General features: G+C 37.5%; 1 protein-coding gene across 1 annotated transcript in view; it reads right to left on the reverse strand.

The window, feature by feature from the left end:
• Window positions 1-20889, reverse strand: part of KIF6 (kinesin family member 6) — a 169176-nt gene extending 148287 nt beyond the window's left edge. Inside the window, exons 1-3 of the mRNA XM_075445778.1 lie at window positions 20823-20889; window positions 19750-19859; window positions 16729-16803 (exon numbers count right to left, since the gene is read on the reverse strand). Coding sequence (XP_075301893.1) covers window positions 16729-16803; window positions 19750-19859; window positions 20823-20888 — 251 coding nt within the window. The 5' untranslated portion in view covers window position 20889. The remainder of the gene's footprint in view (window positions 1-16728; window positions 16804-19749; window positions 19860-20822) is intronic.
• Window positions 20890-25819: the final 4930 nt, after the last annotated feature.

Consider the following 25819-nt stretch of genomic DNA (forward strand, 5'->3'; position numbering starts at 1 on the left):
TTGGATAAGGGTATGCAGGAGAACCTGTGCTTATAAAATCTTCATTTACTTTGAAAACACTATACCACACTGGTAAAAACAAACATTTCTGTTAGAACTGTGTCTGTACACAGCTATGCAATGGCATAGCTTGAAATGACAGTCAGACTCAATCATCTTTTTTCACACCTCTGACTTGCAGAAGTACTTAACAACAGTCTAGTTCTAGTATCTTTCTCTAATTCACCACACTCTCCCCATTAGCTTCTACCTGATTTTCACCAAACAGTAGACAAGCTTAATGACAGTGGTACAGTTGCACACCCTGGAGAAAATGTGGGACTCAGCTGCAGCTAACATACAGCTCAACAGCCAAGGCTGACTAAATGGAATTTTCAAGTTCTGACTCAATATATTTCAAGACTTTTTGTCCTTATTTTCTTGTCAAGGAGAGGGCTTCTAATGCAGTGAACAAAAAGCAGTCCCCTAAATAATGGTGATCTAGATTGTACCACTGATAAAGTCAGTACAATTTGAGGGAACTATTTTTACCTGCAAATATAGCATTTGTTTTTTAAATATATATGGCAAAGTTTCTTGTACTATTTATGAAGACAGTCCTATTTTTCTCAAGTGAGAGCCTTTTGATGGGCTGATGTCTGGAACATAAACACAACATTTCATTTTTCCCTTGATAATAAAAGTAAAATTTCAGGTATCCAATGTTTAAAATTTCTACTGATACTCACAGTTGACTATTATGCATTTCCCTTGTAGACCCCAGCCTCAAAAGACAAAAATAATGAAAATCTATTTCCACATTTCTAATTCCATTATTGTGAACTGCTCTGAACTTGAAAAACATTTGAAGTGCTCTAAGATTTTATGATTCACACTGACAGGCTACAAATAATGAGGAAAAAATTACGGAGGACATAATTATTTTGAATATTCATTTGTCTGTAAAAGGGAAACCTGAATAAAATTATCACAGCCTATTAGAATCACAAATTAAATAGTGACAAAATCAGTTACTGACTGTAATATTCAGATGGCAAATCAAACCAGAACTCATGAGAGTCTATAGCTGACAGGATATATGATAAAGAAATCAAATTAGACTGTCAAGCTTTCTTTTTTCCTTTCAGCAGCTGTCAATTAGACAATGTTTCCACCCATCTCAAAACTGTTCTACCACAATTCCAGCATCTCCTGACAAAATATATGAAGGAAGTGTTTGCAAACAAATAAAGTAATCAAGAATTATTTTCTTGATGTACCTTATCAGAAGGAAAATCCACTTTGGATTTGATTTACTATGTTTAAGGACCTACTAATATTGCTAAAGAAAAAGAAAAGCTAAAATTATTCTTGTGCATTTTGTCTATTGAAAAAGTGGTAAATAAGCTAAGATATTAAAAAATAAGAAGGGGGCAAACAACCCTTGCATAAGAGGAACAGAAACATGTATAGATAGCTGCCGCTCTGGCGCCACAAGAGATGCAATGGTTCTCCGGCTTATTAAAGTTCATTTAAAGGCCTGAGTAGTTGCCAAACTGCTTATTTTAATCCATTACAGTAGGATGTCAGAGACAAAACCAGAAACATGTTGAAAGGAACTACAGTGAACATCTGCTCCCAGAGACCAAAATGCCCAAAGACAGAGTGTATATAGATTTTAAATTCCAGATGTTAAAAATCAAAACAATAATTGTTATAAAACACCTCATTTTTTTATCTTAGGAATTTCTAGCACCCACTATCACAGTATCTGAACGCCAAGACAGTAATGAGTTGTCAGAAGGTATGGGGTATCTAAAGAAGCTCAGAGATGGCACATTCAAAATAAGCAAGGGGAAATGAATCTTTATGCAAAATGTAGTTAAGCTGTGAAACTCCTTGCAATGAGATGGTTTAGATGCTAAAAGTTCACACAAGTTTCAGTAGTGACTGGACTAATTAATGAAAAAAAAAAAAATCTCTTGGGGCTTCTAAACACAGAAATCGGAAAGCCCCTAAACTGCAAATGACTAGAGGCTAAGAGAATGTGTGTGGGAAGTAGCCCTAGCTGCTTACACTGTTTTGTTTTTTGGGTTTTTTTTTGGGTTCCCCCTCCCCCCGAGCATTGACTCTTAGTCCCTGCAAGAGATAACATACTGGGCTAGATGGAACTTTGGTCTGACCCAATACAGTTGCTCTTCTTTTTTTTACATCTCTGCTCATTGGCTTTGCTAGATCTAACATTTTGGGTTGTTTAGTTTTCTTACTCCCTCTCCTCTTTAAAGCTGTTAAAGGTATATATTTTCCATTACTGACATAGCTTCTGCAGAAAGGTGTGTTTTGCAATGTGTCTAAAAAAAGTGGTAAAGGCGTGGCTGCAAACTATTAACTTGAGGTTCCTGTGCTTCACAAAAACCTCTTGATTAGGATCGCCACACATGTAAACATATATGCTGTCAAAATAGCTACAAAAGCCAGTGAGTTTTGTGTTATTTCATTCATACATTTCTTCTATTTATTGCAGTGCATCATCACAGCTCTGAACAGTTTTCCAGAAAACACTGAAAGCTCAGAAAATGCGATCATACAAATGTGAAGAATGTATTCTCACAGTCAATGTATTTGTAGGTAATATTGCATCACATTGATACACTATGAAAGCATTGGTTATTATACCCCAGTTGAGTTCCACTTGAAAATCCAAGATGAAAGCCAACCTTAATGATTCTGTGATTCTTTTTTATATATATGTGTATGTGTGTATTATATAGATAATATAGATAATAGCATCTTGTTCATATTTAATCGCATAATCGCATATATAGATATATAGATACATAGATAATCGCCTCTTGTCCATATTTACAGCACTTGTGTCTTTCATTCAGAGTATATTAAAACTAACAACCAAGCCAATTTAAGAAAAACCTGCTTGAGGTGCTAAGCAAGTCTGTAAGGCAAGAGGACTACCAATAATATCGGTGAAACTGCTGGTGAAGAGTTCTAAGAGTGAAGTGCAACCCTGTGAAGACAGGATGGAGAATAAATTTCCTTCCTCAGTCTAAGAAGAAAACCACCATTATAAGACAAGGGACTAAGAGTTCAAGCAGGACTGATGGAGATCCTCTGTCTTAAAAGCAAGCTGAGGACTATGATCTCACCTCCTGAAAAAGGGTAGCTGGGAAGACACTGAAAAGGAACAGTCTCTACTGTATCCACTTGTTCACAAATAATTCAGCTTATGAACTAAATAGAACTAAAGTTTATTTGTACACATATATGTTTCAAAACTGAAGATGTGTAACAACTAATCTGCATATAATATTCTGAATATTAGTAAATGTCAATTTTGAAGGTATGTGATAAAGTCTACGTGGATAAGTCATATAAAATCCATGACTGATGTTACTAATTCACTCCTCTTTTAAGGAGCTTCTCTTGAAATCAATGGGAATACAGGATGTTTTAGCGATGAGGCTTCTGAAGAACCTATTTCCATAGCAAATACTTGCTAAAGATATATTTTGCTCTTTTTCCATCTCCAAGAACTTCAAGTCAAAAATAAATACCAAACTTTATCAATCTAATTTTAGTTCATTGTCCCAAGGTGTTTTACACTGAAATGGTAACAATACATGCAGGTGGACCAATACCTAATCAATCAGTAAATCAATTAAACCAGTATCTATTTACTAAATACTCAGGAAGTTTAAGATATGTACTCACCATTTTCAACCCAAGATGCACAATCCCTTTAGGAAAATAATAACATAGAAAGCTTCATAACCCTTTAGCTACCCATACAATGTTATTTAAAAAACAAACTACACTGCAGAATTGCCCTTTACAAAATGAAGGGTCTCTCAGATGCTAAGGGTTAGTATTGTGAGCAGAAAACAAAGGCATTGTCCCTTTCATCGCAAAAGGTAATTGCAACAGGCACCTAAAAAAGTTGGCAACACTACTTATGAGATGACAATCATAGAGTGTATTTTCTAGACAGTGTCCACCAAAAGGATCCTTGAAGATTCTCATCTGCAAATTAAAGCTGTCCCTAACAGCAGTGGGACTCGTTCTCTACTGGGAGAGGCAGCAGAGAATCAGCAGCTCTTTTCTGCCTGTTCTGCAAAATCCACTTTGCACAATGTCAGTTCACCCAGGCAAAGTCTGCATCTTTGCTCTTCAAATCCTCTGAACAAAAATCCCATACCTTTACTGAACTTGGTATTTGAAAGTACACAGGTTAACATGATTACTGACAATAGTCTTGTGAACACTAAAATATTCATACATAAAAATCATACACTAAGAGGATATTTTTAGTTATGCCCCCTCGCTGTTATCAAAATATCCAGAACTTCGCTTTTTTTTTTTTTCTCCCACGAAGCTGAGTTTTGGCATGGTTAAGAAGACACTTTTTGAATAAATTGCCTCTTTACTACTTCAAACAAAACACATCAAAGACACATAATCTAAGGAGAGGCTTTGCTGAAAAGATCTTTCATGAATTTACACAATGTTGTATAGCTCCCTGTTCAGAAGTTCATGGACTACTTCCAGACAAATTAGCTAAAATGTTGCTGGAGAAATCTGTCTCTGGTATATTTTAGCAAAGTTACTCCTGTTACAATTGTCAGAGTTCCTGGACGGCTTTCTTTTTTTAATAATACGAAGCTCAGCACTACAAAGCCTACTACAGAGAAATGTAAGTTTTTAAAATACAATGACTAAAACTTGTCCAAATCTGTACATTTGTTTCACTGTGTTCGGAAATTTGGAGAGTTCATTTTCTTTACACACTAAAACGTGCAGGCATATATTTGTAAAACTTTGTGGTAGACTTCGCTTTTATAAAAAGAAGAAAAAGTGCTATTCATCATAAGCCATTCAAAGCAATCTTTACATAGTAAAATGTGTACCAATTATACCTACAAAAATATTTAAGGTTAGCTTTAAACCAAACAAATACAGAAAAAAGGTCAGTTTCTAACAATTTGTTATTTCAGCTTTGCTTCTACTGCTTTACAACAAGGTATGCCATGTTCCTATCTGGAAAATATGGACCAACTTAAATGCCTAAAGGAAAAACCTGAGTAGTTGTGTGCCTGAGCAGTGAGTCTGACGTGTTGGACTTTGTACCTGCGAACAACAATATTCAATGGAATATGGATAAGTGTCATTGGCCTGAATTTCTACATGTAAAGAAGTCTCAAAAAAAATGCCCGAGACCACAGATTCTGTGAAGACAGGCTTTCCAGGAAAAGATGACATTTCTGGGAAAACATAGACATATAGTAGTTCTGCAAACAATCACATTTCAATCTAATTTACTAATAGCTGTCTTCGTATCTTATTATTAATGCATAGATTTGTGACATGACTGCCAAGAAAGGCTCAAAAAGGTCACACGTTGCAAATTCAAATGGATCAGAAGAACTAAACAAATTGAATCTTAGTAGTTTAAATTTAACTCATGATGCCAGAATATTAAGATTTCACAGATTCTGTAGCATAATTAACTACTAGCTACTGGAGAGAGTCCAGCGGAGGGCTACAAGGATGGTGAGGGGACTGGAACATCTCTCCTATGAGGAGAGGCTGAGGGAGCTGGGCTTGTTCAGCCTGAAGAAGAGAAGGCTGCGAGGGGACCTAATATATGCTTACAAATATCTGAAGGGTGGGTGTCAGGAGGATGGGGCCAAGCTCTTTTCAATGGTGTCCAGTGACAGGACAAGGGACAATGGGCACAAACTGAGGCACAGGAAGTTCCGTCTGAACATGAGGAAAACTTCTTCACTCTGAGGGTGACGGAGCACTGGAACAGGCTGCCCAGGGAGGTTGTGGAGTCTCCTTCTCTGGAGATATTCAAGACCCGCCTGGACAAGGTCCTGTGCAGCCTGCTGTAGGTGACCCTGCTTCGGCAGGGGACTTGGACTAGATGACCCACAGAGGTCCCTTCCAACCCCTACCATTCAGTGATTCTGTGTATTCTGTGATCCTGTGATTAATAATTTTGTCAGTACTTAGTAAATATATATTTTTAAACTGTGTATCTATTTTTGCGTTGCAGTGAAAATACATCTGGTCAAACCATATGAAGACTCATATATCAGAAAGCTGTATAAACTGCAAAAATTGTAACGTTTGCCTGATATAGTAATTTGAAATTGAAACACATATGTCTGTATGACCTTATATTTACGTACGCATGCTGTATGTAAAGATGGGTTGGATGACAAATTTTAATCTCCTTGATTTTAATCACTGTAACAAATGTCAATTTAAAGCAAAATATTGGTGAGGAAACATCATGACTGCCTGCTAAGTATTCTGAACTCATCAACAAGTATTTATGTAATAAACAGCTCTGTTTAGTACAGTTGGTATCATTAAAGATCCTAAAATTATACAACAAAGGTTTCCCTTGGTGGAAGTCAGAATAAGGCAAAAGGGAAAAAAAACCACAAACCAAACAAAAACACAAAAGGAAACATTCAAAAACCAACAAGAAAATGGTAACAGTAGCTAACATAACTTTTAATGAAATAATAACATTAATTGCAGGCAAACAACTCCTAATCTATGAATAAGTATTGTTTTATTACAGTCATAACTCTTCTTTACCCTTTTATTTCGCAGTATAATTTCTAATGTAATATATGCCCATTTCAACATGATTTTAACATAGAAAAAGGTTAGATTTGTTTTTACATTTTACTCGAAGAACTGCATACTTATTGTCTGGTTAAGTACTGAAAAAATATTGCTCATTTTTCGAAACACAACGTCTTGTACTTGACCTTACAAAGTTAATCAGCAACATTTTTTAAACAGAAAGTATTGAATATGTCCTCTATATTGCATGCAATCGAAAGTACACCTTTTCCAAGTGAGAGATAGTTTGTGCACACAATTGACTAAGGAGATTTATTTGATCGCACTGCTATATAAATCTAACATTATAATATGACAGCAACATAATTTAGCATGATGTGATGGGACAAACTAAAAATTTTCAAGTTTTACCTCCAAGGTACGACACAGACTACCAAGAAATCTCCCACAGTGACTATCTTTGACCCAGAAATTACAATACTACTAGTATTACTAGTATTTTTCTAACCAGAATATTGAAATAACCAGCAGAGGTTTAGAAAACACACTGAGAAAGAGTTCTCCACTTGTAAAGTATCATTAAGTAAGACCATGGTCCAAAGCTTAATCGAGTCAATAACCACCTTTCCAACAATGTCAAGTTTTAGGTGGGATCCAAAGCGTGGGTCAATTTGATGCAGATTTTTTGCTGGTGTAAATGCTTACACACACTATAGTATTTAAACATATCTGCATGTATCAAAAGTACTTCTAATACTTTCTGAACTCCCGACATACGTTCTACAAATTATTTTTTCCAATTAATTTGGTATACTCTTACTTTTAAACTTCTTTTGTTTTGGAGAAGACACATAATAAAAAAAGTAGCAAGCTGAAGTAAATGTTCCTTAATTAGACCACTTTTAGCACAACCTTAAAAAAACCTGCTCGATAACCCAAGTACTGTTATACAAAAGATTACATGATGATGCTTGCTCAAGAAAATATTTTTGGCTTTATGAAAAATGAATTATAACGTGCTTTCTCTTCTGCCCTTTGGACTTTGAGAAACTGAAAAAAAAAAATAAATCGATGATTGGTTAAAATAGCAAGGGTTCAATATTTTAAAAGTTCCCTTATCGATGGTAAGGGTCATTAAAAAAAACCCAAAAATCTACATCTCCAAGTCCAGAGGAAAAAAATTTTTAAGAAATGGTCATTACATGTAAGGACTTAGCCAGTAATACTGAGGAAGACTAAACAAATGCTGTAACACTGTAGCTGCAAATACAATGGCTAAAAGTACAAGAAAAAAAACAGGTATTTGGAGAGAGGTAGCATCTTTTATTAGACTTGCTAAAATAATTGGGGGAAAATAAGACTAGGCTCAGGACTTCAGGGGATTATTGCTTTTCTGGTGATGTTAGAAAGACCCTGCCTCTTCCTTTACAATCTTGTTAAGCAAAAGCTGTCAGTACAACTTTGTACCAATTATCAGGCATAGGACAATTCTTTCTAGTATGGCCTCATACATGAAGGTAGCTAAAGGAGAGCAAGGCCATGTGTTTTTTTTCCCCTGAAATTTTCTTATTCAGTTATCAGTTAACTTGCAGTTTCTAGCTTACTCATAATTAGTGGAAATTTAAATGCTTACAGTGTAAGAGATGGAGAAAGTAACATGTAAAATAACCCATTTTAGATCCCTATTTAAATAAATGGCTTGTTACAGAGTTCTGTATTGGCATTTTCAGTCACCCAACTGACTTGCCTTGTGCCTGAAAGAAGTCTGATTCCTAAATAAAGGGTGTGATACAGAAGTCTAACTCATGCAAGCAACTCATGCAAGCAACTCCACTTAACTTGATGGATACATTATGTTTAAAACTGCTTAACATTCCTCAAGTAAGAAATTCCTCAAGTGAGAGCTAGACAATTTATGGGTAGTTTCTACCACTTAAAATGTCATTCAGTACTTTGTCCTTGACTATCTCAGACAATATAAATAGTGGTATAAGGCCCAGCGACAGCAGACGGAGGTTGAAAGCAGACTGAGGTTGTTTTATTGTGGTTGTTTTTTCTGACTGCATTTTGTTTTAATTTCCAGTGAGGAATATTTGTTCTATTTAAAGTTTATGGACACAGAATTTTTCATTTGTTTCTGTGCTCATTGTTAATGAGACTTCAAGCGGTCTTGTGCCCAAATACAACTAAGAACTCTGCTTCCTCTGCTGCTACACCAATTTTGCTGAATAAAACAGAACTGTTACCATCAAAATTTGCAAAAAAAAATAAAGCACACTCTCCCCCTTGAGTTCTGCGTCCAGTTTTGGACTCCTCATTAGAAGAAAGATGCAATAAATAAACCAGAATGAGCCTGACGGAACCAAGTTAGTTTGGGCTGGAGCAAGTACCACACAAGGGAAAACCACAGAAGTGGTTTTCGATGAAACTGAAGAAGAGAAGGCTATATTTTTACCTGATTACCACCCTCCATGATGCAATGGATCGTTACAAAGATGGATACAGACTCTTCTTGGAGGCTTACAGAGGTAGGACAAGAGGCAGTGGTCACAAGTTGCAAGAGGGGAAATTTCAAGTGGGCATAAAGAAAATATTCTTCATAGTGAGAGAAGTTAAGCCTTGAACAGGTGCACAGCCAGGTTGTGCGATCCCCATCTTTGGACATTTTCAAAGCTCTACTGGACAAGGGCCTGAGCAACCTCATTTAACTTTGAAGCTAGGCCTGCTTTGCTCAGGAGGTTAGACCAGGCAACCTACAGAGATTACTTCTGACCTAACTATTCTAGCTTCTTAGCAGTAGGCATAATCCACATAGAATCATCAGCAGAAGAAGCAAAAAGTAAACTGTCCTTATAGGTCCCCGAATCATAGAATCATAGGTTGGAAAAGACCTCTAAGATCATTAAGTCCAACCATCACCCCAACACCACCATGCCTACCAAAACATGCCCTGAAGTGCCATATCCATACATTTTTTGAACACCTCCAGGGACAGTGACTCCACCACTTTCCTGGGTAGCCTATTCCAAAATTTTTCCTAATATCAAATCTACATCTCCCCTGACACAACTTGAGGCCATTAAGGCCATGAAAGTGTGCTACAAACTGCTACGAACTCTGTTCTATTTCAGACTAGTCTCAATGTATCAGTTTTATAACCAGCAATATGACAGACCTCCTCAGGGAAGTCAGAGTGCTCCAATTCCATTCATGTTACCCAAACTTCATTATTATTTTAAACTAAGTTCTGACATCTTCATTTTTTCAAATGGCTGGTAACATAAGGCATGTGGTTGGAACAAATATTCAATAACTATTAAAATACTAGACTATTGAAAAACGCATTAAACACCGTTATCCTTGATCTTGAGATACTATCAGCCCTCTCCTTATTAGGTTCTTGCTGACCTGAAATAATTTACCATTGTCCCTCACTTTGTTTCTACCTCACAAAACCTCAATTCATAGTTACTTTATAAAGAAAAAAAAAATCCAACACAGTAGTAGCAAAACCAGACATCAGATATGATATTTAAGATAAAAGAAGTAAGAACTTCATTTTCATGATGTGGAAAACAAGTTTTCAGGGAGGATTTGTCTTTACAGGGACTCAGTGTTTAGGTATCTTCTATCACTTGGAGCTCAGATTAAAGTTTCTTTTAATTAAAATAGACAAAATATCTCAGTACAACATTTTTTTCTTTATGCTCCTGCAGATTCATGTATCAAATTTAATTTGGTAATGCCTTATCTTTCAAAAACTACACCAATTTCCAAATGTGCATGCAATTTTTTGAGAGTTTAGTGTTAGCAAGCTTCCTTCGAAATTTCAAGAGGGCTTTCCTAAAAAAAAAACAAAACGGTGTAATGCATAGAATCACTAAGGTTGGAAAAGACCTCTAAGATCATCAAGTCCAACCATCAACCCAACACCACCACACCTACTAAACCATGTCCCAAAGCACCACGTCTACACATTTTTTGAATGCCTCCAGGGATGGTGACTCCACCACTTCCCCGGGCAGCCTGTTCCAATGCTTGACCACTCTTTCAGTAAATAAATTTTTGCTAATATCCAATCTAAACCTCCCCTGGTGAAACTTTTCCTCTTGTCTTATCGCTTGTTACTTGGGAGAAGCAATTAGATATTTAGCTAAAATATCTAAATATATTTAGAATTCCACCATGAGCACTGCAGAAGAAAAGTGACACAAAGATATTCTGAATCAAAGCTATCAAACTGTAACCAATAATAAACAGTCTTTTTGAACAATTATAAACTGTGCAATTTAAGACAAAATAAACATAAGCAACTTACAATCATTTGAGATGAAACATTAATGAAGCTTTTCACTTTTTATTGCCTCATAATTGTACACACTTTCAGGAAGAACTGCTAGCATTACTGCTCCAATTTCTCGGTTTAGGGGAAATCTTAAGCTACACTTATTTCAAGCTGACATAAAAAAGTGTCCTTTATTATATGTAGATTCTACAGGTCTTTTGTATCTAAATCACCCATATTAGCAATGACACAGCTGTGATGCAAGGCTGTCAGCAGATGAGCCAAGCCATTACTTCCCACGCTGTCTCACAAATATATCAAGGTCAGAATGAATAATTGTTCATACAAGCCTATAATTTAATTAGCTAACAAGGGCTATCTTCTAGAAAATCCATGTGCTTACAGGACTGATGCTTACACCTTAACAAAATTCCAGAAAAAAACCCTCCACTACTAAAGCAGAGTTGTTTTACTAGGCATTCTTCATTTTAATCATATTAGCATGAAGATTTAACAAGTCTTTATAGAAAGGCCAGTGTTGATCATGGTAGCAAATATTGTATCATGTTGAACACACAAAGAGATTTTAACCTGGTTGGGGAGTCACTGTGCCAGGACTATAAAAGGCAAGTAATTGACTTGTATCACAAGAGTCTTACAACATTTTACTCATTCAGTCCTTTTGTATTTTAACTTCAGTGAGTTGACATTTATACTGACATTGCAGTACCAAAACCGTGCAAGTCTCCACTGAGCTCACTGTCTTGAAAACAATCCTTCCTATCAGGTCACGCAGCAAGCTGCTGTACCAGCCAACAATATCTACCAATACAGAGGCAACACTCTGCAGTTCCACTAAACAAGCCTAAAAAGAAACGAAGGGCAGAGGGGGAGGAAATGTGGGCAAGAAGTGTGGAGAAACAGCTTCCTATACGTGACACGAACATAGGAAGATACACAGACATAAGCAAGACTTTTGGAATGCCCAGGTAAGATGAGTCCAAGTAAGAATGAAAATTTAGCACATGCTCAAAGGAAACTAATTTAGATTATTTCCTCACTGAAGCAGAGAGATACAGATAAGGAACCTGTACCCGTTTCAGGTCTCCTCATTAAAAACCTGCTTTATTTGACACCTCACAGGGGTGAATTCTATATACTTTTGAGGTGCAACTCCTTTAGAGTGGAAAATAACTCTTAGCTTTTCTGAGATGCAAAACAACAAATAACCAATTTAGTGGTGGATTCTGGCTATTACATAATGAATAAATAATCATGGCTGACTTTTCTGTTCTCCTGTCGTATATATTTCCTGCTGTTGTAGTTTGAAATTTTCCTGAAGACATTTTGTACTCTTACAACTAATGTTATTAAAACTATTTTAAACATCTAACATGTTGTACACCTATAATTACACTGTTAAATACTCAAAAAAAAAATCTTCTTATGTGAAAGTAAAAATAAAGTGAACTAAAAAAAAAATAATCTCGAATTCCAGTTGCACGATAATGATCTTTTCCCCAAATGCCAAACATTCGCATGAAGTCAAAGTCTGTGTAATAATTTCATACAAGAATTTAAATTAAGGAGGTTCTCGAAGACCCATGACAAAGCTAAAAGAGCTACATATTTCCCCATGTAAAAATCAAATAATCATAAGATTTCAGGTATATGGATTTTATTTTTCTTTTTTCACAATTTAATGTCTACACCACAAGGAAAATATAAATTTCAAAGCATGACAAAGTCTGCAGAATAATTACTATCAAAAGAATAGCGCCACTAATTCCACATTCTTCTTGTTAGGATAAATTTATACAAAGGAATTGCATATGATAAGGGCCTCCCACAACATAGAAAAGATGTAAAGGTATGACTTTTACCTGTCCCTAATAATTAGCTTTAAAAGTAAAGAACCACCACAAAAAAAATTTAGAAATAGGAGTCTAAAATTTTTAAGAATCTCTCCATTTCTTTTACTCTATGATCAAAAACAGGTCATAATTTATTTGTAACCTTTTATTAGTAATAAATAAAATTATTTATTACGTAACCTTGTAAACTAATTCAGATCTCACGTTTCAAGCAATTTCTTATCTAACAGTTCCTATTTCAGAGCGATTGTTAATCCACAATCCTACTGAAGTCAGTGAACGTAAAGCACATTCAGCATTACTCTAGCTTAGATGGTCAGAAGGAGAGCACAATTTGAGAGAAAATCAGCATCCCTTTACAAACTCCTGAAATTTCATTAGTTTGAAGAAACTCGTAGATATGTGATTTTCCTTGAACACATAGTAAACAGAAATCCCTAAGTTGTTAGCGAGAGAGAAAAAACCAAACCCCTAAACAAACCACAAAACAGCAAGCCCAAATATTTTGATTATATCATCTTATTCACAGACTTAAACAGAAAGAAAAAAAAGTAATAGCAGAAAAAGAAAGGATGGTCACTGGATTTCTATAAGCGTATTCAGTAAAGCTAGAAATGTACTATTAGGATGTTTAGTCTACACCCTGTGGCTTTGTATTACAAGGCAATCTAATGATGTAAATATATTTTCCAAACATTTTCAATCGCTGGTGAAATATTTTCTACAACTGGAATGAGGGACACTACAAAATATAGTCAACATTACAATGACGCTGTTCTGCAAAATATTTTGACTACATTTTCTGTAAGAATAAGCTGCAGAAAAAAAAACATTAAAGAGTAAAGGGAAGTAGTTTGTACTTTACAGATGCTAATTCTTAGGATAAATACACCACTCGAGAAGAAACTAAAATCTGCAGAAATGTGAGTATTATCCTGGAGGCTATCAGATTCTTCAGAAAAACACAGGCGATTGCCATAAGGTTTGTAAACAGCTGAGCTGTTTCTTATTTCCTTGATAGATCGAAAGAGAAAATTTTTTTCAACATTATTCTTTAATAAATCAAGACAAAACATTGGCCATATTAGAACTGAAAGCAAAACTAATTCCAAAGCACTAAGATTTTCTACTTAATTTCTGATTGCATTCATCATCACATTAATATTTGAAGCTTTATAAGAGTAACCTTGTTCTGTTGTTAGACTAAAGCAATGCTTAATTGTCAGCAAATTGTAAAAGAAGGATGTTATTTTCTGTTTTTTCATAGAGTAACATAGTTACTGCTGCTTCTTAAAAATCAAGTTGACTCTACACAAAAACAAAATTAAAATATATATATTCAAAATCAAAAGGAAAAGAGAAAAGCACAAACAAATAATAAAAAGAAACGAAGTAAGAGATGACTGAAGCATTAACAAAATAATAATTAAAACAAAAAATCAAGCAAATCACTTGCTTATAATGGTTTGCAGAGGCTGGTACTTTTGACTGAAGAAGCAAATTAAATGAACTAATGTCTGGTGCCTCTGAAACCACAGGCAAGATGACAGTGTAGACGGACTTAAAGAGAGAAAAGTAGTGGCCTAACATCAAAGAAAGCACAGTTAAAAAGGAAAAGAAAAAAAAAAGAAAAAAAGTTGCATGCAATTTCCACCCATCCAAGAACAAACTGGAAAGATTTTAGAACGTTGAACACTGCATTGCTGTTTTTAGTTTAAACAATGCCCAACACTTTTTTTCTGAGCATTCAAGTCTAACTGAATTTTCTCATGACGAAGTATGCACGGCAAAGAGCCTCAAAATGTTATTGAACTATTTTATTGATACTTTCCTACTACTTTCTTTTCCCTGGCAATACACAGACAAAAAACTGTTCCCTCAGTAAAGTGACTCCAACAACAGAAATGATTTGCATTTTCAACAGTTTTTCCCTTCGAGAGAATGTTGACTTAGAACGAAACAAATAGTGAAGAATATTTTGCTATTAAAGGCTGATCTTTCAGAGTAACAGGGCAATTCTTATTGTCCCACAATGGAAATGAATATTGAGTCATTAACTGCAGGGTGAAATAAATTTCAGGCACAGTTATAGACTCCATTCACCAAGGAACCTCATGACTATGAAGACATTTTGAAACACATATTTTTGCCAAAGAAAAGATAAAAATGAAGTAAGAGGATGAGAAACAGAAACATACTTCAGATATTGCCCACTCTACTATAAAAACACAAGCAAAATTATCCTTCAATATTATCATTAACAATAAAAGCATCAATTAGAATACAAGCTTTAACAAGTTAAAACACTCAAAGTAAAAATAGTCTCAATTGATTTAAAAAATCATTCTTAACTGATTTTTAACATCAAAGACTCAGCTATTTGGAGATAATTGCATGCCTAAGCACTGCTGATTTTAAAAACATTTAAGTACACAAAAATCTCTAAAAATCAGAATTAAACTCTACATAATGGAGCAAATCAATGTACAAAAATCTTGTATTAGCCAACACAAACAAAGCAAAACAATACCACTTCCGGATTATTAGAGAACTCTATGGGTAAATTATGCAACTGGACAACCTTTCCATATTCTAGCAAAATACTTCAAAGGAAAAAAACTCAGTCAGTCTGTTGCTAGTTAGCTTTGATACTCTGAGTTTTTGTTGAGGATAATTCAATCCATAGCATCTAACAACAAGAGTTTTAACCTTTCATTTTCCAAACATAGTCAAATAAGACACAGAGGTTTTTGTCTGCAGTCACCAGTAAACTCAGAAATGTTTAAAAGTTAAGTAAATGAATTAACCTGAAGCTATAAGTTTTAAAGTCAGACAAGCAAAGAAGTCCCTTGTGGATGAATAAGACTATAATACATTATTTTAAAACCATATTTAACTTATTCTAGTGAAGTTTTCTGCATTTTCATTGTTAATTACCTTCCTGGTTTATGCAGGACTTTTAAGAAGAAAATAAGAGTTGAAAATCAAGAAAATGAAATTGTGAAGAGTTGGGTATATTTTTACTTCCAAGTAACAATTTGAGAAAGACTAAGTGTCCAAATGAGAATGTCTGTTTTCCTGCAGTGCAAAACTGTAGCAGTGCAATAGGCTAAAGCATAACTTGCGGAATCATAGCTTAAACCAATGGATAGGTCAGACAATGAATGAGAACAGTTGGTACCTAAAGTGGTATTTCCCAACTCACTACAAGTTTGTATTCTGAGCAGTAAGTTTGATAAACGGACAAAGAGCATGCAAAAATTCTGCTTCCCCCAGTGTGTGAACTTCTCCCCCATGAAAACTAGTACTAACTTCAGCAATGTGGGCATAAATCAAGCAAAGACAATGGCATATTGGAAAATCCGTCCAGTTCAGAGTGGCATTCAATCCACACCATGAATGAAGAGGGCTTCCACATCAGTCTTAGATGCTTGCCATTGCAAACTTTAAAACATGAGCATTGTTTGATTATTATATGAAGGAGAAAAACAAAAACAGTGCCAAAGTCACTGCCCTACACATGAAGACAAAAATAATGAGGGCAAAATTTGAGAGTATCTCCACAGGTCTTAATTGACAAGTGTCCCTAACTTAATGAAAACTAAACTAAAGGGGGATAAGATTTTCGTTAGGTTTACTCCTTCACGGAACTGTATGACAAATACTTTTCTAATGCCATGAAGTAAGATCATACTATAGAGAAAAACCTAACTAGATTTTTATCCCTATGCAACAAAAGGGGCAACAGTAGCAGTGCTATTTCAGGAGTTAATGATGGAACCTTAACAGGCATAAAATTGTCAGGGGATTTTTGCATATCTCCTAGGTTCAGACAGGTCAGTATTTAGAAAATTAAAACATCAATCCACTTTTACAACAGTGATACAAACACTTGCCAGCTTTTCTCCAAGTAATACAATGACAGCTATTTTTGATCCTGTGTTACCCCGATGACTCTCAAGATCAACAACGTACCATTCTGCTACTGGTTTGGCAATGCTGTCAAAAATCACATCTTGTTTTGCCTCTTGATCAAAAATTCTCTGAAATCTGAAAATATTAAGAAAATAATAATTGCTCAGAATCTTAAAACACTACTTGATTCATACATTTTTGTTTGTGTTTGTAATAGTCAATGTTTACATCATTAGGCTTACATAACTTAGTACAATGTTTTCCCTGTAGTCTTAACCACAGCGTGCTGTTGTGCTATTGTACATAAATAGGCTATACACAGTGCTGCTTTGACAAGATCTGTACAATAAAATCCTCTGATAAAATGATGTGGCTTAGAAAAAAATAAACCGTATTTGAAATCTATCAAGAGAATCAGTGTTTGTAACTGGCACCACACTGAAACCTGGATAAATAGATTACACTACAACCATATACAGCATCCCACCAGTATAGCCAGGCTCACATTTTTTTTGTAACTACTTCCTTCATTCTGCTGCACAGCTACTGTAAGTCACAAGGAGATATTTAATTCAATACAAGTTTTGTCATTTCCAATATAAAATATTTGCAGTTGTCTTACAGAATCGAAGAATACTTCAGGTTGGAAGGGACCATCTGCTCCAATCCCCCTGTTCAAAGGAGGGTTGGCTAAAGCAGGGGTCTGTACAATCAGTTTTTCACTGTCTCCATGCATGGAGGCTCCACAACATCTCTGGGCAACCTGCTCCAGCATTTGATCACCCCACAGTAAAAAAGTTTTGTTGGTATTTCCTGTATTTCATTTTGTGCCCATTAACCCTTGTCCTGTCACTGGGCACCACTAAGAAGCATCTGGCTCCATCTTCTTTATTCTCCCCCTTCCCATCAGGTGTTTATATGCATTGATAAGATCCCCTTGAACCTTCTCCAGGATAAACAGTCCAAGGTTGCTCAGCCTCTCCTCACGTCAAATGCTTCAGTCCTTTAATCATCTTTGTGTCCCTTTGCTGGAGCCCAGAACTGGACACAGAACTTCAAATGTGATCTCACTGGTGGCAACTAGAAGGGAAGGATGAACTCCCTTGATCTGCTGGCAACTCTCTGCCTAATGCAGCCCAGAGGCTATTGGCTGCCTTTGCTGCAAATGATGTATTGCTGACTCATGTTCAACTTTTTGTCTACTAGGACTCCAGGTCCTGTTATGCAAACCCACTTTCAGTCAACCTTGAGCCTGTCCTGGTTATTCCTCACCAGAAGCAGGACTTGGCATTTCACCTTGTTGAGCTTCATGAGACTCCTATTGGCCCATTTCTCCAGCCTCTTGAAGACCCCATGAATGTCAACACAACTGTCTGGTGTGTCAGCCATCCCTCCTTGTTTCACATTGTCTGTGAACCTGCTGAAGCTTCACTCAGTCTCATCACCCAGGTCATTAATGCTAAAAAGTATTGGATTGCAGTATTGGTGACATCACTAGCAACTGGCCTCCAACTGGACTTTGTACTCCTGATGACAACCCTCTGAGCCCAGCAGCTCAGCTCGTTTTCAGTATCCCTTACTGTGCACTGACCTAGGCTCTCCTGATCCCATACCTGAGACAGCCTTCCTGGGTCACCTGAGCCTGCTCCCTGAGACTAGCCCCAGGTTTCACATCCCTGATCAGCTCTTCCATGTTTGAAAATGAGGTGCAGCAGAGCTTCTCCCCTCATCGGCTGTTTAACCATATGTTAGGAAGTTGTCATTAATGCACTCCAGCAAGCTCCTGGACTACTTGTGCCCTGCTGTGTTGTCCCTCCTATCTGGAACTGTATACTCACATAGGACTTCACAGGATATATAGAAAGGCACCATGGACTGCAAGAGATTATGCAGTGTGTACAACATCACAGACAAATGCAATACACAAAGTATAGAGGCATATATTCTATCCTGATAACCCTTAATCCGTCAAGTCATTCAAACATTTGTGTGATTCCCATATATGAAAGTAAGAACAAAGGAAAATAATGTTTGAGGTGACGAGAATAGACAGACTGCATGAAAGTCTAAGTTTTATGGAGGACAAATAAATGCTTGTTCCATAGCATTATTTTAGCATCATCTTAAGAATAGTAAGGCATAGAGTTTCTCCAAATCCACCTCTACAGACTTTTAATAAGTGATAAAGTCAGAAAAAAATACCAACATTCATTACAACTGGCTTGGGCATCTGCAACCTAAGTTAGTTTTGCATATTAATCTAGTTGGAGAGGGCAGCTCCTCCCTTCCCAGGCAGAGCAGAGTTCCTTAGCTGATGTAAAATGACATCAGTCTGAGCTGTAGATGTTTATCTGGGGCTCTATTTTTTAATATCATAGAGCAACAGATTTACTTGATTTGGTATTATGGAAAATAAAGATTACTCAGCTTGGAAAAAGACAATCTCAACCTAGTCATTAAAGGTGGTTATACATCTAGCTTTCCTTGTCATCAAAATGTTAAATAGTTGCCTCCAAATTTTCTATTGAAAAGATAAAAACTTTTGATTTATATTGCTGGTACTTACTTTCAGTTTCTAAAAACTATTTACTTTCTACAACCATGGTTTTGTTTCTTTCAACAATCTCTGGTTTTCTTCATCGTGTTTTGGTTATGTCTGAAACACAGTTTCTAAACAGAGTGTTTTACGTCAACACATCTTTAGCCAGCCTACGAGAGCTCATTAGATCACAAGAGAACACATAGACCTGCATTCAATTTTCATACATAAATTCAAAACAAGCTATAAGAATGGAACAATTGATAAATGAAGGTAATTGAGATGAGACTTAGAAACGTATGATGACTTGCAATGGATAGACAAAAACCCCACAACTTTATCAAATGCTGTCAAACTTGTTCAGGTGCAGGCCATAATATGCTGGAGTATTCCTTTTCTTAATGGAGTTGAATAAAAAAAAACCTACTAGTAACAAAGCTTGATTTTAAGAATAGGCTTTTCCAGGTTCTATAGATCTGTACCACTACACAGGGATATCCATCACTAAAGGCAGAAGATAGCAGGATAAGGCTTTTACTTACTTGAACTTGTAGCTCTCTCGTTTATTATTGACGAACCCATCTGCCAAATCACGTGGCATGATAATCTCCAGACTGGACAGAGATGTCTCATCGTCATCAACTGAATAAATCTAATAAGCACGGATATGAATTAACAAAATAATGTTACCATCAGAACAGCACAGCCCTTAAGTAGAAGACTTCTGTGAGCTTAGCACCTGCAGCTGCCTGAAGGAAAACTTCACGCAAATTTCAGAATTGCGTTGTGTACCATGGCTAATCAGTATGCCAAACCAACACAGCAAACCAGAATAGTTCTGCCTGCTTCAAAAGACCTTTACGCAGGAGCAGATCCTCCTTCTGCTACTATACAACAAAACCAGAAGACACTAACACTGTCCTGTTTGTTGCCACATCAACACTACAATAAGATTTGAAACAGAAACGTAGCCTCATGGGCATAATTTGCCTTAATATCTGAGCTGTTATAATAACAAAAGCATAGCCCCCATTACAACTCCTTCCAAAAAACCAGGAAGAATATATTAGGCAAGACAAGAACAGAATGAGCAGAGTTAGCTTCAGACAAGACAATGAAGAGACCTAAATGCATGATTTCCAAGGAACGCTTTCGTTATCTTTATTATCCCTTGCAAGGACATCTAAATACTGGGAGTTACAGGTTTCCCTCCAGCGTTCAAAACAGCGTTGAACATCATAAACCCAGTGACCAGCATCAAATGTTCTTCCCGTGGTGTGGAGCCTTCCTCCAACAACTGGGCAGGAATGAAGTTCCTCGCCTCCTTCCCCAGCAGTTCCAGCCTAAGCCCCCGCACTTCACGGTTTTATGAACTTCTTCAGGCTTCGGAGAGCCCTGCAGGGCTGTGGCTTTCCGCTCCGCGCCCGACCGCGTACAAACGCCTCGGGTCTCACAAGCCGGCCGGTCCAGCGAGCGCGGCAGGGCCTCCCGCGGGGGGTCACTGCCCGCTCCCTCCCGCCTCCGGGCGGCCCCGCCGCACGCAGGCCCGCGGGGCGCCCTCCGGCTGCCCCTCGCCGCCCCCCTCGGCCCCGCGGCAGCCGGCTCCCCATCCTACCCCGGCCTGCTGCCGCCTGCCCAGCGGCTTCACCCGCGCGTACACCCGGATGGTTTCCTTCACCATCGCCGCCCGCCTAGCAACGGTAACCGCGGCACGCGACCCAGCGTGCACCGCGGCGGGCGGGAAGCGGCGGCGGCCGCCGGCCGCGGTGGAGAGGGTTCGGTTCCCGCCGAGCCGCCTCACGCCCTCAGGGGGGCTTTGGCGGGGCCCTTGTTTGCAGGTGGGCGGCTGCCTGCGTGGCCGCGGATGGTAATTCCTTGCCAGCTGTTACCTCTGAGGCCGAATTCTAACGGCTGTGAGAAAAGGGAGCTGGTAAACACTGCCCAGGCAAGAGGTGGGGTGTTTGTGTCGCGTGTGGGTGGCTCCACTGGCACACCCGACATTCCCCGTCAGATCTGTAGGGCGGTGCGTTACCTGCGGTCCTGTAAGGCCACCCGCTCCAGGAGAAGTGTCTGTTGTTAACCAGTTGAAAGATCTGGAAGTGAAATTCACGGAAAATACCTAGATTATGTGCAATGAAGAAATCAGTTTTTAAAATCTAATAAAAAGATTTGGTTCTGAAAAATCTGCTAGAGGGAAATAGAGAGTGTTGTCTTGTTAGGAGAGCTGAACTTCTAAAGGAGTAACAGTAGGACCCTGTTATTCTGTGAAGTGGGTACTGAACAGTCACAAACAACAAGATACTATTTTGGCCTTGGTTTTGGTGAGACGTCGTGGTAAAGATCAGATTACAAGTCCACTAATTCAAATTAAGTGGAAAATCAGGGACTTGATTATGGAGGAGGATAGAAATTTCTTTAACTCAAATATGGTAAAAGTATGTTGAACTTCTATTCCAAATAAGAAAAACAGTAGGGGAAAGGTTTCCTGTCCCAACTGAACAAATAACTGTCTCCGACAGCATATAAGGCACAAGTAGTGAGTGTTCAGGGAATGAAATGGAAAAGGGCTAATCACCAACTAAAGTCGAGTGCAAAGGTCAAAAGGGTGAAAAAGAAAGCAAATGGAAAATATTACTTGGTGATTAAATAGAGAGTGAAGGAAACACAGGACACTGGAATGGGATAATGGAATAATTACTTAGTATCTTCTTAGCGTTGCTCCAAAACTGCAAAAAAAATGTTGTCACTTGTCAGTAGGGATGGGGATGCTGAAGGTGATGCTGAAGGCAGAAGCAACTAACAGGAAGGAAGTGCGAGAGGAAAATAACTGCAGCCAAGAGGGAACTAGAACCCACAGACTTCAATGAATTTAGACTAGGAAACGGGGACTTGGGAGCGAAGAGTAAAGAGTTTCAGTCCCAGAATTCCGAAAGAATTGGGATGTTTGTTTGAAGGTCCAGGAACTGTGTTTGTTTGTTTCTGTATTAACACAGATGCAGGAGAGCACAGTATTCTTGAAAAACAGCAAATGTAATAGTCAACAGTGTTATTTAGCAGCTTAGCTGGATTGTGAATTAACTGGGCAGTGGACATGGAAACACTGCAATTAGCTGTGTGGAAAGCCATTTAATGTCTGCTGGCGTTCAGTAGCTGGAATATGGATTGTGTCATTGGGACTATAATGCTTTTGGGACAAAGTCTGATCTGCAAAGGTTTTAGGTGCCCATCTTTGACGTGAAGTCTGAGCTGTAAACTCTGAACCAATGGCACAGTGAAGAGACGCCCAGCTGAGTTTGCATAGGACTAGTCTGAATATGATATGGCCTGCACAGAGAAGCCAATGAACCATCTCAGACTCAAGCTGCTTCCAGCATACAAGCTTAGTCAGAATTTCTGAAACAGGAGGAATCCTGGGCCATCTGCAGAATGGTCACTTGCACAGCAAGAGAACAACAAAGATAACAGAAAGTACTCACAATTATCCTCTAAAATACCCCTTTTATTACACAGCTGCCCTTGCAGAAATGCTAGAGTGCTTCTGTATTGTAATCCACAATACATTGCCTTCGAGAATGGCGTGTTAGCCCAGTGGCACCCAGCTCTGCATTAGCTCTCTAGGCTTACTGGTCCTTCTGTAAAACAAAAGCTGTGTCGTTAATTTTGAACATGAAAACTATCCAAGTTTTCCTTTTGAGTGGAGTATGTGGTATATTGACTACAGAATATTGGCAATCAGTGGAAGAATTATAAGATGGGTGAGAACCTGTTTAAAGGTGATCTGTTCTAGTTTGTTAAGAGAAAAGGTATTCTTGGACTGTAAGGAAATTATTAGTACACTTTCGTGAAGAGATAGATCTTATGTAATATTTGAATTAACAACTTTGTACCAAAAATGACAGTATGTATCTGATGACGTGGCTGAGAGTCATCTAGGAGAAGATGAATAACCATGAGGATTAAAGGAATAGATATGGATAACCATAAAATGTAGTGTAAGTTGCAAAATCAGGCAGGCATGTAGGACTGAGGACTAATGACAATGCATTCTGCTGCAATTTGGAATCCATTCAGCTAGAAGTGTCAGGAGATTTTCTGGTTGTGGAAGTCCAGATGACAGCTGCCGATGAGAAAAGGCAGCTGTGGTTCTTCAATGAATTGGAAATGTGTCCTGCAAGGGAAACAAAGCATTCACACTATTGTACAGGGTTCTGGTGAGGCCTCCAGCATACTTACTCTGTGTGTTTGTGGTCAGTTCTTTTTATTTCTTAAAGCATTTGAATACAAAGGCTACTAGAATGATTAAGGCTGATGGAGATTTTGCTGTAAGAGAACAGACCAGTAGGACTTCATTTATTTAGCAAAGGCTAAATATGAAAGGCTCTATGCATGTGTATAAATACACCATGGGGAACTGATGTGGAAGTAAAAGAATCTTCTAAGTCAGACAGAAGGAAAAATGGAAATAATTTTATGTGAATAAATGCACACTGGAAATCAGAAGAAAATTAAAAGTGTTAGGTGCTAGACTGGTCCCTTTGGATACTGGAGAAAACATGATAAAGTTCTGAAACACTACTGCATGATCATTTATGTTAGCAGAGGTTTGACCTAGAAGGCGAAATCAAGAACCTCTATTCCAAAAAAATCTTTTCTAAGAATATTGAAACATCTTTCTAGAACCATACTGGGAATCAGAAGTCAAAGACAGTGTGAGTACTTTCTCTTCCCCCAAGCCACTTGATGGAACTCATCTTCACCTTATTTTGTTATGTTAACCATGCCTGGGTATCTCCATGCCTGGGTGTAATGTATATCCATCTTCTGTATAAGGTCACTGTCAATGGACTATGTGGAGTTTGTTAAAAAAACATGGTCTCAGTTGTAAGTTTTAGGCTGTAGGGAACCTTCAGTCAACTTCATATTTTGAAAAGCTACAAGGCATACACTGCTCCTAATTAGATCAGTGAACAGTTGTACATTTCCCAGAAAACAACTTCCACAGCTTGACTAATTGTACATCTATAGGTCTTCATTTCATCTGTAGGAAATTGACATTTCTCATTTTACTGACTGTCATTTTCCTAGTCTCTAAGGTATTTGTCTACTTCAGCTTGCCTTCAATATAGAAGATAGTAAGAAACTGAATATGGTTCTTCTAAATCTCATCACTGTTTTTTCCATTTTCTTGCAAAGCTCCTGAGATATATAAATCCAAAGTTCAAAATAATGTAGCAGTGGCAGCAAAAAAAGTTATTTGCTGCTTGAAAGAGAACAGTAGCACTGCTGCTGAGCAGGAGGCTGAGATGCTTCAAGGTTAAGAGTTGGTAGAACATTTTATGTCATCGTTTTAAGGCAAAGCCATACACTCAAGGATGGTTGAGAAAGAAAAGTCACAAATATCCTCCTCACTTGGTTCAATCATTCCAGCAACTTAAGAACAAAGTCGTGTTGCCTGCACTTATTTCAGTAGGTTGAATGAAGCTTCTTTTGCACTTAGGAACAAGAAGTGCTGGTAAGTACTGTATGAGATTCAAAGCAGTTTCAAAAGAGTTCATTTTATCCTTGAGAGGTTCTAGTTCAATAAGAAATTAAAAATTTGCTTTAGGAATTAATGGACAAAGTTTTATATTGTATATTATACAAAAGGTCAGATTTCATAGCTTTAAAGATACTTCCGATTTCAAGCTAGAATGTTGTCTCTCAAACAGAGTTCGTTACCCGGTGTGCAACATCCAATACGCACACGGAACCAAGATACCAGTTTATTTCATATCTGCACAGAGGTGGGTGCTAGGTGGTAACTCCAGAAAGCTAGCACACCTGGTTACAATAACGTTGCCTATTTATACAGTTAAAAATGTTAGTTCCGCCTGTTAGCCGTACCCTCCTAACTATGATGGGTTACTTCACTTCTTACTTTGGTTTAACGATACAGTTCTAAAATTTGCTATGCATGCTCAATAGGTAAGGATCTCTGCTCGGGCTGGGGCCTCCAACTCAAGGGGTGTGAGTTTTAGTATTATAATGAGGATAGTTCATTTAAGGGCACTCTATCATTCTTCTGCTGTTAGTTCCAAATTGTTTGAAAACATCCTAATTAGCTTACATATTTTTACAAGATATAGTTTGTTCCCAAGGAGAGTGGTTCCTGATTAGACGTTCCTGTATCAACTGCTCTTGCCAACGTCTTGGCCTCCCATTAACCCTATGCATACTTGTATAATGCTGAGTTCAACCAACCACAAAATAACCTCTAGTTTTTCGTGTCCTTGAGTTATAACTAGCTTATATATGAGTGTTTTTGTATAGGATATGAAAAGTGTCAAGGAAGTGAAAATTTGTGCCTTTATGGAAAAGAGTAGCGTGCTCCCATTTTTTCAACTGTTGAGAGAGGTGCCTTTGAGAATGAAGATATATGGAGACCTATTAAAATACCTAATATCTTGTAATAATATTTACTGTATCTTAGTATCTTATTTGCTGAAGTAACCTGGGTATTAATATGACTGCTACATTGTCATAAGCATTAGTCCCAGGGAATTTTTCTCTGAACTAGTGCTCTTTTTCCAGAAAAGATATATAAATGATCAAAGTAGTATGTACAGGTATATA

This window comes from Opisthocomus hoazin, chromosome 2, assembly GCF_030867145.1.
Source record: "Opisthocomus hoazin isolate bOpiHoa1 chromosome 2, bOpiHoa1.hap1, whole genome shotgun sequence".
Lineage (NCBI taxonomy): Eukaryota > Metazoa > Chordata > Aves > Opisthocomiformes > Opisthocomidae > Opisthocomus > Opisthocomus hoazin.